This window comes from Canis aureus, chromosome 26, assembly GCF_053574225.1.
Source record: "Canis aureus isolate CA01 chromosome 26, VMU_Caureus_v.1.0, whole genome shotgun sequence".
In the NCBI taxonomy this organism is placed as follows: domain Eukaryota; kingdom Metazoa; phylum Chordata; class Mammalia; order Carnivora; family Canidae; genus Canis; species Canis aureus.
In genome coordinates, this window is record NC_135636.1 from 36,844,484 (window position 1) to 36,860,007 (window position 15,524).

The following is a 15,524-nucleotide window of genomic DNA, read 5'->3' on the forward strand; positions in this document are numbered from 1 at the left end:
TTTGAGTCTTGCATTGAAGTCTTTTCTTCAGACTCTAGTTCTGAATTTGAGTCTCCTTTATCAAAGGCATAAATGTCAAGCTTATGAATATTGTTGAGCTTTTGGACTAGCTCAGAAGGATGTAAAACAAACTTAACCCAGTCTGTTTGCCCATGTGCCTAATGAAAATGGTAAAATAGTAGATCGATACCTTCCTTACATGGATGACTCACCTCTTCATCTCCCAGCTGTCCACAGGACACAACCATTTGGAGGCTGTCGGCTCTACCCACACTTTGTCACCCTCCTCTGAGCTCCTGAAGCACTGAATTCTGTCATCATTTTGGGTTATAATGTGATCATCTGTCCAAGGACAATGGGAGACTGTACCTGCGTGAATGTGTGGCAGCTGAGGTGGATATGTATAGCAGTCTACTGGATATACTGGGAGTCAGCTTTGGGGAACCCTGAAAGCCAGATAGAAGATTGCAGAACTACTGCCGGTGTGTAAGGGATGCAATGCAGTGGAAACAGCTTAGCTTGTGGGTTCTATAAAGATGGGAACTATGGAAGGAAGACCATGAGAGGGTGTGATATAACCCCAAGAGGAAGTAATGAGGATGTGAACTAAAGTGCTGTTGTAGGAAAGGTGGCATTTAAAAATTTTTTTTCGAAATTTATTAGAGAGCGGGGGGGAGCAGGGGAAGAGGTAAAGGGAGAGAGAAAGAAAGAATCCCAAGCAGACTTTGAACTGAGCACGAGCCTGACTGGGGCTCACAATCCTGAGATCATGACCTGCTGAAATCAAGTCAGACACCGGAGTCACCCAGGTGCCTGGAAAGGTGGCATTCTGATAGATTTGGTACAATGATTGAGGGTCAGATAGGCAAGATTTTGAGCCTAATATCCTGGGAAGCAATAGAGCTACTGGAAGATGGGGATTCTGAGGGGCGAGCTGTTTTGGAGCATACAAGGTCCAGTTGAGATGATGGCCATCATACCAGTGGAAATAACCAGTAAATAGAAATTTCTGAGGTTTAGAAGAGAGATCCAGTCTCAAGATCTTAGTTCATATGCAGTTGGTAATTGAAGTCATGAGAATAGTCTATCAAGGAATTAATACTTTTAGAAATTTAAAAATCGGGGAACCCTGGGTGGCTCAGAGGTTTAGCGCCTGCCTTCAGCCCAGGGCGCGATCCTGGAGTCCCGGGATCGAGTCCCACGTCAGGCTCCTGGCATGGAGCCTGCTTCTCCCTCCTCCTGTGTCTCTGCCTCTCTCTCTCTCTCTCTCTCTCTCTCTCTCTCTATGTCTATCATAAACAAATAAATAAGTCTTAAAAAAAAAAAAAAGAAATTTAAAAATCTTGGGAAAAAAGGCTCACATCCTGAATTTCAAACGATTTATTCATGTGAAAGCTCTGTTCACAGGTTTCCATTCTTTCACACACTCAAGCCCTAGTGTAGGGCTTATTCAAAGTAGCCAACCCAGGGGATCCCAAGGTGGCTCGGTGGTTTAGCACCTGCCTTTGGCCCAGGGTGTGATCCTGGAGTCCTGGGATTGAGTCCCGCGTCGGGCTCCCAGCATGGAGCCTGCTTCTCCCTCTGCCTGTGTCTCTGCCTCTCTCTCTCTCTCTCTATCATGAATAAAAAAATAAAAAATAAAAAAAAATAAAAGTAGTCTAGCCAGAGCCATCTTGGGGGAAGGGGGAAACCACTTTGTTCAGAGGGCAGAATTTGAAGGCCTGCTGAAAGAAGACCAGTTATAGAACAACAGGAGTGTTGTGACATGGAATACATTCCAAAATGTACACTCAACAATTATCTTCCAGCCCATATCCTTTTCTCTTAAACTGTGGGTTTGATGCTCCTGCTCTTGAGAGGTAAGGTCTCTGTTCCTTCCCTCTGAATTTGGCACTATAGTGGAAATGACACTATGTGACTTCTGAAGCTAGTTCATAAAAGGTTATATAGCTTTTGCCTGGTTCTCTTGGGACATTCACCTTTAGAGCCACAAGCCAACAATGCAAGAAGTCTGAGGCCACTTGGACAGACTGTGATAGGCCATGTTTAGGTGTTCTGACCAACAGCTAGAGGTCCCAACTTATACAAGCATCACCTGCTAAACATGTGAGTGAAGACACTTCCAAATGATTCTTGTCCCCAGCAAGTCACTCCTAGCCTTTAAGTTGTCCCAGCTGAGGCCCCAGACATCATGGAGCAGTTAAGCTGTCCCTGCACCTTTCTTAATCCCTGACCCACAGAATGCACAAACATGAATTTTAAGCCACTAATTTGGAAGAGTTATGCAGCAGTAGATGACTAAAACACATACCTGAAATTTTAGAAAGAACTTTTTTTTTTTTTTTTAAGATATCTTTATTTATTCATGAGAGACAGCAAGAGAAGCAGAGACATAGGCTGAGGGAGAAGCAGGCTCCCTGCAAGGAGCCTGATGTGGGACTTGATGCCAGGACCCCGGGATCATGCCCTGGGCCAAAGGCAGACACTCAACTGCTGAGGCACCCAGGCGACCCTAAGAAGAACTTTTTGGATCTGAATCTAATCCAACTTCATTTCCTGAAAGGGACAGAGGCCCAGAGAGACCTAGGAGCAGAGGAATACTGACGGCCTACCTACTAATCTGGAGCTATTCCCATTAAACTGACTGGAGAAAGTGCTTTGAAAGGGGGCAAAGCCTGTCATTCCATGGATCATGTGGCTTTTTCCCTTTATCTATGGATGACTTATGGCAAGGATGCAGGTTTTTCCCCGATTTCTTATGGAAAATTTGAAACGTTAAAAAAATTAACAGATTACCATATATGCTTTATATGTGTGTATAGTTTACTGAATACTTCAGTGTTGAATTTCAGACATTACATACTTTCTTATATACCTTATCATACCATTATATTATAGAACTATAATATACCATTATCCCACCTTATTCACAATATAAGATGATGCTTATTCAGACGTTCCCTAATTGTCCCCAAAATGTGTTTTATAGATGTTTTTTCAAGTCAGAAGCCAGTGATAGTTCTCACATTGGACTTGTCTTTTTTTCAGGCTCTTTAATTTTTTTAAAGATTTTATTTATTCATGAGACACAGAGAGAGAGAGAGAGAAAGAGAGAGAGAGAGGCAGAGGGAGAAACAGGCTCCATGCTGGGAGCCTGACGTGGGACTGGATCCTGGGACTCAGTATCACGCCCTGGGCTGAAGGCAGGTGCTAAACCCCTGAGCCACGCAGGGATCCCTTTTTTAGTCTCTTTAAATCCCAAACAGTCTCCCTGTGTCCCCCCCCCCCTTTTTTTAATGACTTTTTTTTGACAACTAAATTAGGTGTCCCACATTCTGGTTATTTTGATGATTTCATTATGGTGTCTATTATCCCATTATCTTTCCTTCAAATGCAAAGTTTGGTTTAAAGGCTTGACTAGCTTTGAATTAGACATTTTTGGCAAGAATATCTTCTAGCTGATGCTGTGTATGTTAGACTGGTCCTCTATTAATGCAATTAAGTTCAATAGACTGGTTAAGGTAGTGAGCAGGGGTGTTTTTAAATTCAAACATGAAAAGTTAACAGACTTGAACAAGGATTTCAACTTCACTCTTAAAACACACACTCAGAAAGTGATGGTTATCAGCCCTGTTAATAGCGTAAAAACAACTGCTGGAGGTTTTATTTGTTGAACTCCAATAGGTCTCTGATCAGAGAAACAGGAGTGTCCACGCGAAGAGGAGGTGATACACGGAGGAAGGGGAGACAGTGTTGTTGGGAACGAGGGTCTCTGCTCTCCCTAAGACCAAGAGGGAAAATTGGTGGTTCTTAGGATTCACACATCTACGATGTGGCTTTTGCTAAACTATTTGTTTATAAAACCAAATATGAGAGGTTTTACTCAAACTCCGTGCCCTAATGAAATTTTAAAAATTAAGTAAAAATCCAAGTAGTACGGAACCGAGGGATGTTGAAAAGAATCCCACCAGCCACTTCGGCCACTCAGCTCCCCTTTCTAAGACCAATGTTCAAATTTCTCCCACAGGCTTCAACAGGAAGAAATATCTTCAAAGAGAGTAACAAATCTTGCTGATCCCAGGTTTTGCCACGCGGCCCACCACCTTACCCTGGCGCCCGGCTCCCGCAGCTCACGAGGTAATCGGGAGAGAAAGGAACTTCTTGGAGTCGCAAATGGTTACAAGCTGCGCGAAGGGCTCCCGCAGCGTCGGGCCGGGCCGCCGCCCCCCCTGCCCTGCCCCCTCTCCGGCCCTGCCCCCTCTCCGGCCCTGGCCTTTCCCTTCAGCCGTGGGAAGCCTCCCGGCGACGACACCCGCGACTGCGCGGCGCCCGCGGGACCGCGCGCGACGTACGAGCGCGGGGCAAGGCCGCCGGGCTCCAGGCCTCCGAGCGCAGGCGCCCCTGCTGACGTCAGGCGGCGCGACTCCCGCCATGCTCCGCGCGGCGCCGGAGACGGGGCGCGCGCCGGGTGGTCCGGCGGCCCGGACTACCCCGAGGGCGCCTGGAGGCCGGCCGCGACCCTCGCTCCGGTTCACAGCGGCGGCCACGGACTGCCAGCTGCACTCCAAAGGCTAACTTTTCCTCCGTCTTCGCAGAAAAGGGCGGTAATGGCGCCGCACGCCCTGCGCGGCCGCGGGGCCTGGCCGGGCTGTGGAGGTGGTCTCCACCGCCGCGGGACAAGGTTTCGGCGTCCCTGCGAGTCGTCCCCGGCTCGGTTCCCGGACAAGTGGCCGCACTGCCAAAGAAAGCTAAGCTCGTGAGAGCGGATGCCCTGGAGGCCCAGGGCGGAGGTCAGGGTTGGGCTGGACGCGGCGCAGGCATCAAGCCGCCCGGGCCTCTGGCGCTCATCTCCGAGGCTCCTCCCCTTACAGGAACGCCGGAAACTTGAATTAGGTGGTTCCTAACGGTACGGGAGAGCTTGGTCCTGGTCTCGGGGAGTCGAAGCGTGGATGTCGTGCGCACAGGAGACTGTAAAGCGGTATTTATTAAGCAAAGATGCAGGGAAAGCTCAGAGGTGAGAGGGGCCCCGACAGGGTTGCCACTGAGGGCTGTAGGGTTGGTCTTTTGTTGAAAGCCCGCCAGGGAGCCCAGATCCCTTTAAAAAAAAAAAAAATTTATTTATTTATTTATTTATTTATTTATTTATTTATTTATTTATTTATTTAAATATTTTGTTTATTTATTCATGAGACACACGGGGAGAGAGGCAGAGACACAGGCAGAGGGAGAAGCCCGCCCCACGCAGGGAGCCCGACGCGGGACTCCATCCCAGGACCCCGGGATCACGCCCTGGGCTGAAGGCAGGAGCTAAACCTCTGAGCCACCCGGGCTGCCCCCAAATCCTTTCAATATTAATCTATTGATACCATCATTAAGTAAGGACCCGTGATAACATCTTTAATGGGCTTACTTCCTTTCTCGGGTCCAGTAATTCCTTGTTAGTCACAAGGAACTGTTTGTTACATCAAGACCCCACTTCTGGCACCTGGGACAGGATGGTCTGGTTTATTTATCTCTGGTTTACTTTCATCTCCACATTTTCGGGATTTTTGTGAGCCTAGTTCCATGGCCCCCTGCCTAGCCTCATTTGTCCCTAACTCCCTAAGAGACCGAATTTTGGACCTATGTAGTTGCATAAAGGAGGACACAGCAGGGGCTGGCATGATCTGGACAAACCCAGGCAGATCATGTTGAGTTGGTTCCCCTCTTTTCTGGTCAGTAACCCCATACCCCTCCCTGTGATCAAAGAGGGACCCTTAGAATATTACAAATAGAACATTATCATTCATTCCCCCATAATTCCTCTTGTCCCTTTGTAATCCTTTCTCTGCAACCATTTTTTGCTTTTATTGGTTCTGTTATGCAATTTTTACAGTTGTATGTAAATGACATCATACGGTATCTACTCAGACATAATTATTTTGAGATTCATATTGTATCAGCAGTTGCTTTTTATTGTTTGGTAGTATTCCACTGTATGGTTATATTTATTTTATAATTATCATTTGTTTATTCGGTCATCTGTTGATGGACATTTGGGTTGTTTCCATTTTGGGTCTATTACAAATAAAACTATGCAAAACTCGTGTGAACATATGCGATCATTTTTCTTGGCTCCGTGTGACTGGATGGTTTTTAATTTGCATTTCCCTGATGACATGGTATTGAGCATCTTTTTATGTGTTGCCCCTGGATATATTTTGGAAGTAGAGTTTTGAGGGTAGATCCGATACGATTTGCAGAAAGATCCGGTAAGTGATGTGAGAGAAGACTCAAAAATGACTGCAACTCTGGCCAATCCCTGAGGACTTAACAATATTGCTTCTTCCTAGCATGCACTGGCTGTTCCCTCTGCCTGAAGTGTTATTCCCCTTATTGGCTGCCTTGCAAATTCCCAAATCACCAAAGTCTGAATAACCTTTATTGTGGGCATCCACAGTGTGCAGTTTGTCTTTACCTTTATAGATTTAATTTTCTGTTCACTCATTTCCCTATTAGCTGATGGGCTTTTGGAGAGTTTTTGTCCATGCAACTCCTCTACCTATCAAGTAGTTCACGTGGAGAAGGGTGGAGGTTTCCTTCTGGGGTTGTGTTTCATAGCCTCAGGGACAAGAAGACAGCAGTCGTCTCTGCCTTAAGGCAGGCCTGCTCAGGCCACCCAATTAAACTCTGTTTAAATATCCCGCTGGCTGTTGAGCTGGCCCTGGATTAGGACACCCAAGGTCATTCTCTTCCTTTGTGTCCCTTACAAATTTTAAGTCCTCCCAGTAGAATGACTTAAGGCTGGGGCACTGGGTAAAGTCTAGAATAACGGGATGGGGTCTTTATTCTTTTCAAGGTAGTTTCCTCTTAAGACAGGGGCCCCTTGTCCCTGCCTTCTGAGTAGCCTTCATTATTAATTTAACACAACTAAAACTAAAGTAGTACTTCCTATGGGCTAGGAATTATTCTCAATGGTTTACACATGTTTATTTAATCCTACAACCACCCTACGAAGTAGGTGGGTGTAGTGATTAAGAGCATAGGCTCTCGGGCGCCTGGGTGGCTCAGTTGGTTAAGCTCTGCCTTTGGCTCAGGTCATGATCCCAGGATTCTGGGATGGAGCCCTGTGAGCGAGTCTGCTTCTCTCTCTTCCCCTCTCCCTCTGCTATTTGCTCCCTGCTTGTGCTCGCTTCCTCTCTCTTTCTCTTAAAATAAATATAAAATCTCTAAAAAATACAGACTAGGGGTGCCTGCCTGGGTGGCTCGGTGGTTGAGCATCTGCCTTTGGCTCCAGTGGTAATCCTGGGGTCCTGGGATTGAGGGAGCCAAAGGTCCCAGAGGGAGCCTGCTTCTCCCTCTGCCTATGTCAATGCCTCTCTCTGTGTCTCTCATGAATAAATAAATAAAGTCTTTAAAAACCTAAAAGGTATAGACTCAAACTAGATAGCCTACGCTCAGGTTTGAATCCCTGCTTTGCCATTTGCCTGGAGTAGTATGGGTAAGGGGAAGGGAGAGAGCTGGTCTCTCATTATCAGCATTTGCCAAAAGAGGATCATACTAATAGTACCTCACAGTGTTGTGATGAGGAGTAAGTGAATTAAAATGATGTATAAAGCCTACAGAGGGCAGCCCCGGTGGTGCAGCAGTTTAGCACCACCTGCAGCCCGGGGTGTGATCCTGGAGATCTGGGATCGAGTCCCGCATCCGGTTCCCTGCATGGAGCCTGCTTCTCCCTCTGCCTGTGTCTCTGCCTCTCTCTCTCTCTCTCTCTCTCTCTGTCTCAATAAATAAATAAAATCTTAAAAAAAAAAGCCTACAGAATAGTGGCTGGCGCATAATAAAAGCTAAGTTTTTGATAAATCTTTTTCTAGTTTTTACCTATGAGAAGATAGGCATAGAGAGGTAATTTACCTAAGATCACACAACTAGTAAATGATGGGGCTGGGAATCATAACCCCAGGAAGTCAGGCTTCAGAGCCTGCACTCTTAAATATCACGCTCTAGCAATGAAGAAGGGATGTCCACATGAATTGCTTTATGAAGGAAGTGGGTGGGGGGGAAGACCTGAATTAACTGATGTGGAAGTTTCTGGCACTTAAGATGTCAGTGTTCCTTTTGCTGTGGTAAATGGAAGTTTGCAGCGGACGGCTAGTCTGTCCCCAGGTGATCAGGAAGGTGGCCTCCTCTTCAGATTTCAGGAAGGGGTATCTAAGATCCAAGCAGGGACTAAGAGGCTGGGATTCAACCACACTTCCCCAGGCACCTGTCTTGCAGTTCATACTTTCAGCACTCCTCCCTAGGGGGGCCTCCTGTGACATGACTCTTGGGAGGCACTTGGCAAATGGAAACTTAAAATGGAAAATCCTTGCTAGGCCTCTAGGAGTTTAAACATGTGGACAGAGCAGCCAGGGTGGCTCAGCGGTTCAGCGCCGCCTTCAGCCCAGGGTGTGATCCCAGAGTCCTAGGATCGAATCCCACGTCGGGCTCCCTGCATGGAGCCTGCTTCTCCCTCTGCCTGTGTCTCTGCCTCTCTCTCTCTCTCTGTCTCTCAAGAGTAAATAAATAAAAATCTTAAAAAAAAAAATAAACACGTGGACAATTCTGGGCCTTGGGGGCGCTCCACAGTGAGTGGAGCGGCCACTTGGACCTCAGCGTGCCCATAGTTCAGAGAGGAAAACGAGCAGTCCAGGAGCAGCAAGCAGGTCAGCAGACTGAGCAAGTCAAGTCGTGGCCAGGGAGATTGGAATTCGGTGGGAGGGGTTGGGAAGCTTTCCGGGCCAGGTAATGGCCCACGCGAAGGCAAGGAGGCTAGTTTCGTTTGACTAGGGGCAGGGTGGGGGTGGGGGTGGGGGTGGATCTGCTGAATCCTATAAACCTGATTATGGAGTATATTACCCTGAGGGAGAAAAGAGAGGTCATAAGTTCTGGAGAGGAAACACCCGATTCGCATTTTAGGAAGCTCACTGGGGCTGCCTGCCGAGGGTTGAACCGTAGAATTCGAGTCCGGAGAGGAAGCAGGGAGACACAGCTCTGGTCTATAGGGTAGGGGCCCAGTTTAGGGTGTGGGCTGTAGGGACGGAGGAGCGGCTTGGAGCGGCTTGGAGCGGCGTGGGGGCTTTTGCATGCACAGGCGGCTTCCCCGCCTGAGTCTCCCGTTCCTGTGTCTCACTCTTTCCTCAGTCTTTGCTGGGTGGGCAACTCCTGGGCCGCCCGGACCCGCACTTGGCTGGCCTGGGTCGGGCTCAGTCAAATGGCGGGCGGTTCAACTCGGTAAGTCCCCGAACCAGTCGCAGCCACCGCGGACCCGCGCGGCTTCAGGATTCCGGGCCACCGCCGCTCCCGCCGGTCCCCAGGCCCTGCCCCCGCGCCCGGCCCGCAGGCCCCGCCCCCGGCCCGCAGGCCCCGCCCCCAGCCCGCAGGCCCCGCCCCCGCCAGCAGGCCCCGCCCCCGCGCACGTCCGCCCGCCCGCGCGCCAGGCCCGGGCGGCGCCGTCGCGCTTGGCGGGAGATAGAAAAGTGCTTCTGTGCGCGCCGGCGGCGGCCAAGTGCCTGCGAGCAGCGGCGGGATCTGTGGCTACGCTGACGCCCCCCGGCGCGGCCCCGGGGCCCGGAGCGGCCCGAACAGCTGCACCCTGACCCCGGCCCGGCTCCCGCTCCGGGCTCGGCCGGCGGGCGGGCGAGCGCGGCGCGGCCCGGGCCGGGGGGATGTCTCGGCGGACGCGCGGGTGAGCGGAGCCGGGCGGCCGAGGGCTTCCCCATCCCCCTCCACCCCGACCTCTGCCCCCCCCCGCACCCACGCCCCGCCGTCGCCGCGGCCCCCGGGCGGGCGGGCCTTCCGCGGGCATTGCCGAGTCCGGGGTCGCCCGAGGCACGGTGCGCGCGCGGCGCCGGGGGGCTCTTGGGGGCCCCTCGCTTCGCTCCCCGGGCTTGCTTGGGCCTCGGAGCCGGGGCGGGCGGGTCTCCTGGGAGCCGGGCCAAGCCCTGCATGATGTCATTTTGTCTCCCGCCTAATTGCGGGGTGGGGGTGGGACGGCAGTGTCAGCTGCTCGGGCCTTTACCGAGGAGGGAGGCGACCCCTGGAGAGGGAAAGTGATTCTTCCTCCAGGTCGCAGCGAGGGAGAAGCCAAAGCCTGGAGGACTTTTAGGTCACACTTACTTGGGTTCCTTTTTGGCGGTGGGCATTTCTCCTCAAACATTCCGGGAAGTACAGAGCGCCCCAAACCTTCTCCGGCCTGGGGGGGGGGGGGAGGAGAGTCTTTTGTGTGCCCCACCCCCACCCCCACCGGGGTGCCGGGCCCCAGCTTGGTTTAGTTGCAGAGACCTGTCTTCCTGTTCTACATGAGGAGTTGGGGGCAGTTGAAGGTGAGGGGAAGAGAGACAGAGGCGAATCGAGACTGCCCTGGGGCCGAGGCAGGAACTGCAGTCTCCATTTTACTTACTCCTCGGGAGAGTAAGTGGCGGAGTGGAGCCTGGAACCTGGTCTGTGGGCCCCAGGCCTCTGTCTTACAGCCTGCCTTACCCCTGTGTGCCTGGGGCCTGACCCTGGGAGGCAGAGGACAAAGGGGGCCTGCCTGCCCTGTTCCCTCCCGGGAGGGGTGCCGCCCAGGTAACCTAACGCCCCCTTCCCACCGTGTCCCCCTTCCCTTAAGCTCTCACTGCTGGCTTTCCCCACAGTTCCTCTCCGCAAGGAAGCCTCTGATCCCTGGGCAGTAGTCACAGGGTCTGTCTTCCTCAGGCCACCATCTCCCAGGGCAGCTCTCATTCCCGGGAGTTTTCTGGTCAGGCACTTAGTGGACCCTGTTCTGATTTTTGGTGCAGGAAATGTTATTCCAGGGAATGACAAGTCCCAGAGAACCCCCAGATCCTCTGCCACTTTCCTCCTGGGGCTCCGTGGCTCCATGTGAGACATGGTCTCTGCGCGCTGGCACCCCACAGCCCTCAGCGCCCCACAGCCCTCAGCTCACTTCTCGGCCACTAGCTGTAACACTCTCGTCTGCACCAGCGCCCCACTTCCCGCTCAGCTTCTGACTCACCCGGCCTGGAGCAGAGCCCAGAACATGGAAGGGCATAGAAAGGGTGTGTTGGACCTCAGTGTAGTTGCCACCACTGACTTGGCCTCTGCTTTCTCAGCTGGGATTACAGGGTGAGGGTTGGAGGTGCAGGTCTGGTGGGTGCCTGGCTTTGTGGACTTGGCAGGTGGCATAACCTCCGTTAGCCTCAGTGTCCACATCTGTTAAAGTGGAGAATGGGAATGCGTGTGAAGTAGATGGTTAGCTCCATGTGGATGATAGCAGTGTATTTTGTATACCGTGTGTCTCACAGAATTCTCCCAGCTGAGTTGCTTGTCCCCATTACAGTATTGGAGCACCAGAGTGTTCACACAGACACTGTTTCATCCTTGAAGGAACATTTACTGACCTTCTATTGGAGCTGGGTGCTGGAGAACCAAAGATGGTTTCTGTCACAAAGAAGTCTGGGGGCAGGTGATTTTTAAAGCCAGCTTCATGGGCGCCTGGTGGCTCAGTCGGTTAAAGCATCTGCCTTTGGCCCAGGTCATGATCCCAGGATCCTGAGATCAAGCCCTGTGTCCAGCTTCCTGCTCAGTGGAGAGCCTGCTTCTCCCTTTCCCTCTGTCCCCCTCCCCAGCTCATGCTCACTCTCTGGTCTATCTCAAAGAACTAAACCTAGCTTCATTCTCTTTATTATAGAGCTTGTACCTCCTACTTTGTGATGGTGGAGGACGGCATGAATGGGGTCAGGGATGACAGAAAAAGACTGAATTCTATCTCCTTCTGTGATCTATATATTGCTGAGTTTAGACACTGTCCATCCCTTCCTTTTCTACTTCTAAAATATTTATTTTATTTTTTTTAAATTTATTTATTCATGAGAGACAAAGAGAGGCAGAGACACAGGCAGAGGGAGAAGCAGGCTCCATGCAGGGAGCCCGGAGGCAGGACACAATCCCTGGACTCCAGGATTACACTCGGGGCTGAAGGCAGATGCTAAACCACTGAGCCACTCAGGGATCCCCAAGATTTACTTTAATTAGCATTTCTTTTTTTTTTTTTTTAAAGATTTTATTTATTTATTCATGATAGTTACACAGAGAGAGAGACAGAGAGGCAGAGACACAGGCAGAGGGAGAAGCAGGCTCCATGCAGGGAGCCCGACGTGGGATTCGATCCCGGGTGGGATTGCGCCCTGGGCCAAAGGCAGGCTGCACCACCCAGGAATCCCTAATTAGCATTTCTTATCAACCAATAGGCAGCAGCATTGTATGTTTATTCGGTAATTTGAATATTCAGTCATTTCCTGAGCCAACATTTCTTAAGGCCTTTGGGGCAATCCCCCAAAGCCTTGCGGATGTGGAGGTGGAGCTGACCTCTGTCCCTGTTTAGGAGACAAGCACTTGCTGCATTAGGGCCTTTATTCCTAGAGACAGGAGGATTTCCAAGGTGTAGGAGTACAGGAGTGACCAGAGGAAGATGCTAAACTTTGGAGTAGGGCAAAGAAAGAGAGACACGAAAGGAAGTCCTTGTCCTTTTGGAACAAGGCTTGTGCTTTGCCTTGTGCTTGTTTGGAGATGGCTTTTCCCACTTACAGACACCTGACTTAGGAATGTATCTTACGGGTTACCTGAGGCATTCTCAGTACACGGAGTTGGGAGCTTCCTCCTGAGCACCTGACATTCCTGGAGAGGGAGTGTGTAATTTCCATTTTTGTAATCATTAAATAAACCTGATAAATAGGAAGATTTTGGAGGAACCTGAAAAATTGCCTGTTAGAAAGTAGCATCCAGAAGTCAAAGCTGCTTGTATTTTGATTTTTCTCTCCATAAACCATGCCTGTATGTAGGCAAAGATTGGAAAATGGACAGTTACCGAGGTTATATATTTAAAATGTTATTCCCAGAAAACTAATATTTCTTGGAATCCTGATGCTTGAGGATTGTATATATCATCAGATTTAATCCTTAAAATATCCATAAAACTTAAAAAGTTCTGCTCTTGAAAATATTAAATGGGTGTGTGGTTTTGAATATCATAATATTCTTGGTGAAATCTTAACTTTTTATCTTACAGCTTTGAAATTATTAGGGTGTTTGTGAAAATAAAAGGATTAATAAAATAAGTATAGCCCGTAACCCTAATTCATTAAAGAATTTAAAAAAGAGGAGGGTGGGCATATCAAAAGTAGAAAGTAAAAGGCTGCCTCCCCCAAGCCTTTGCCTAGAGATCACTGGCCACTGCCCACATGCTGTCCAACCATCACGTAGCACTGTGTGAAGAAGACACATGGCCTTGACCCTCACTTAGCTTGCTCTCCCTGCAGTGAGGAGCTGGATGAGCTGCACTACCAGGACACAGATTCAGATGTGCCAGAGCAGAGGGACAGCAAGTGCAAGGTCAAATGGACCCACGAGGAGGTGAGTGACACTGAGAGACATCTTGGGGGAAGGGGGGTTGAGGGCAGTTGAGGGGCTGGTCAGAGAACTGAGCCTGGGGTGTGTCTGATGCCCTGATGGGTGTGATGAAGAGGAAGAGCCAGCGAAAGAGGTGGATGGGTCCTCTGTTTTCCCCAGTGCCTCAGAGCATTTTCGGGATACTCCATATTGAGGACTCTTGGAAGTTGGTGTATTCTACATCATGGGCATTAATTGTGCTTCTTGTCCTTTAACTGCTAGGGTGCTTAGCCTAACTTGCCGCCTCCTCTTTATTATTATTATTATTATTATTATTATTTTATTATATTTATATATAGGGAGAGCATGTGTGTGGAAGAGGGAGAGGGAGAAAGAATCTCAAACAGGCCTCAGTCCCAATGCCGGGCTCCATCTCAGACTCTGAGATCATGACCTAAGCTGAAATCGAGAGTTGGTTGCTTAACCGACTGAGCTACCGAAGCGCCCCTTCCCTTCTGTTTATTATAATTTAAAAAAATTAATTGTGTCTTGAGACATCAAGCTCTGAATTTCCTTTATATTGTTTAATCAGCTTCATGGAAGTATAATTTATGTACAGTCAAATGTACCAATTTAAAGTGAACAGTTGGAAGCACCACCTTGATTATCCCTGAAAGTTCCTTGTGGTTAATCTTCCCTGGCTTTGGGCAATTGCTGATGCCTCTTGATTTGATTTGTCTTGTCTGTTCTTGAATGTCCTGTAATTGAAATCCTGCCACTGTGCTCTTTTCTATCTGGCTTCTTTAGCTTAATGAAATAGTTGCTTGATTCAGCAATCTGTTCATTTTTACTGCTAAATAGCATTCAGCATGTATATGTATGTTGTACCCATGTATATGGGTATACAACAATATATTTCACTTGTTGGGCATTTGGGCTGCTTTCAGTTTTTTTTTTTTTTTTTTTTAAGATTTTTAAATTTATTTATTCATTAGAGAGAAAGAGAGGCAGAGACACAGACGGGGAGAAGCAGGCTCCATGCAGGGAGCCCGACGCGGAACTCGATCCCAGGTCTCCAGGATCACGCCCTGGGCTGAAGGTGGCGCTAAACCACTGAGCCACCCTGGCTGCCCTCTTAAGACAGGGCTTTATCAAAGTTTCAGTTTGATATTGTAGATATCAATACAGTTTTTGACTATTGTAGATAGATCTGCTGGGAAGATTCTTGTATAAATCTTTTTTTTTTTTTTTTGAGGATTATATTTTCATTTCTCTAGGGGAGATACTTAATGTATGGTCATGGGGTAGGTGTACGTTTAGTTTTATAGAAAGTACCAGACCTTTTTCTCAATTGTTTGTTTCATTCTAGAGTCCTGCTGGTCTTATCTTTATATTTGGCCTCTTTTTTTCCTGGATATGTTTAGTTTAGGTTTTTTTTTTTTTTTTCTTTTGCTTAGCGTATGGGTTGTAAAACTTTAAAATCATGAGTACTAAGCCAGCTTTTCTGTTCATCTCACTGTGGACCAGGAACTGCATTCAGCTCTTGTGGACAAAGAACAAATGAGCTAGGGTACCCACCCCAGAACCACTCTCTGCTTGGGGTGGGGAGAGATTGCCCAGGCCTAAGGACATGCTGTGGTGATTCCCAGTGCTGGCAGGATCAGTGTTCATGTGTGCTCACCGTTTTATCTCTCCTTCCTTGTGCTAAGGCTCACAGCACATAGGAGGCACTGGGTTATTGAAATACCTTTAGGTATTTTGGTTACTGTTATTGTTGCCTGAAGTGGTTAGGGAAAATTTCATGGATAAGGATTTGGAAATCAAGTCAGAGAAGAGTGCAGAACGGTGGGTTGTGTTAGAATAGGAAATGGGTGAGTAGAATAGAATAAGTTGTAGGTGGGGGCACCTGGGTGGCTTAGTAGGTTAAGCGTCTGCCTTTGGCTCAAGTCATGATCTCAGGGTCCTGGGATCAAGTTTTGCATCAGGCTCTGGCAGTGGGGAGTCTGCTTCTTCCTCTCCCTCTGCCTCTTCTCCCTGGTTGTGCTTGCATATTCTCTTTTTCTGTGTCAAATAAATTCTTTTTTAAAGATTTTTTTCATTTATTTGAGAGAGAGAGAGCACAAGCAGGGGGTTGATCC

General features: G+C 48.9%; 1 protein-coding gene and 1 long non-coding RNA gene across 10 annotated transcripts in view; one reads left to right on the forward strand and one right to left on the reverse strand.

Annotated features, from left to right (window-relative positions):
• Positions 1-2,802: 2,802 nt before the first annotated feature.
• Positions 2,803-5,071, reverse strand: LOC144298382 (uncharacterized). The gene is made up of 2 exons (XR_013365375.1): positions 4,109-5,071; positions 2,803-3,781 (listed from the first exon to the last, which is right to left on the reverse strand). It is a non-coding gene; the product is annotated as an uncharacterized LOC144298382 (long non-coding RNA).
• MYBL2 (MYB proto-oncogene like 2) overlaps positions 4,444-15,524 on the forward strand; it is a 43,090-nt gene continuing 32,009 nt past the window's right edge. For 2 of the 9 annotated variants that reach the window (XM_077873228.1, XM_077873235.1), the window contains exons 1-2: positions 4,450-5,014; positions 13,317-13,410. In XM_077873228.1, coding sequence (XP_077729354.1) covers positions 4,950-5,014; positions 13,317-13,410 — 159 coding nt within the window. In that variant the 5' untranslated portion in view covers positions 4,450-4,949. Of the gene's footprint in view, positions 5,015-9,543; positions 9,707-13,316; positions 13,411-15,524 lie in introns of those variants that run through there. The other 7 variants (XM_077873237.1, XM_077873229.1, XM_077873236.1 and 4 more) reach the window with 7 other exon arrangements.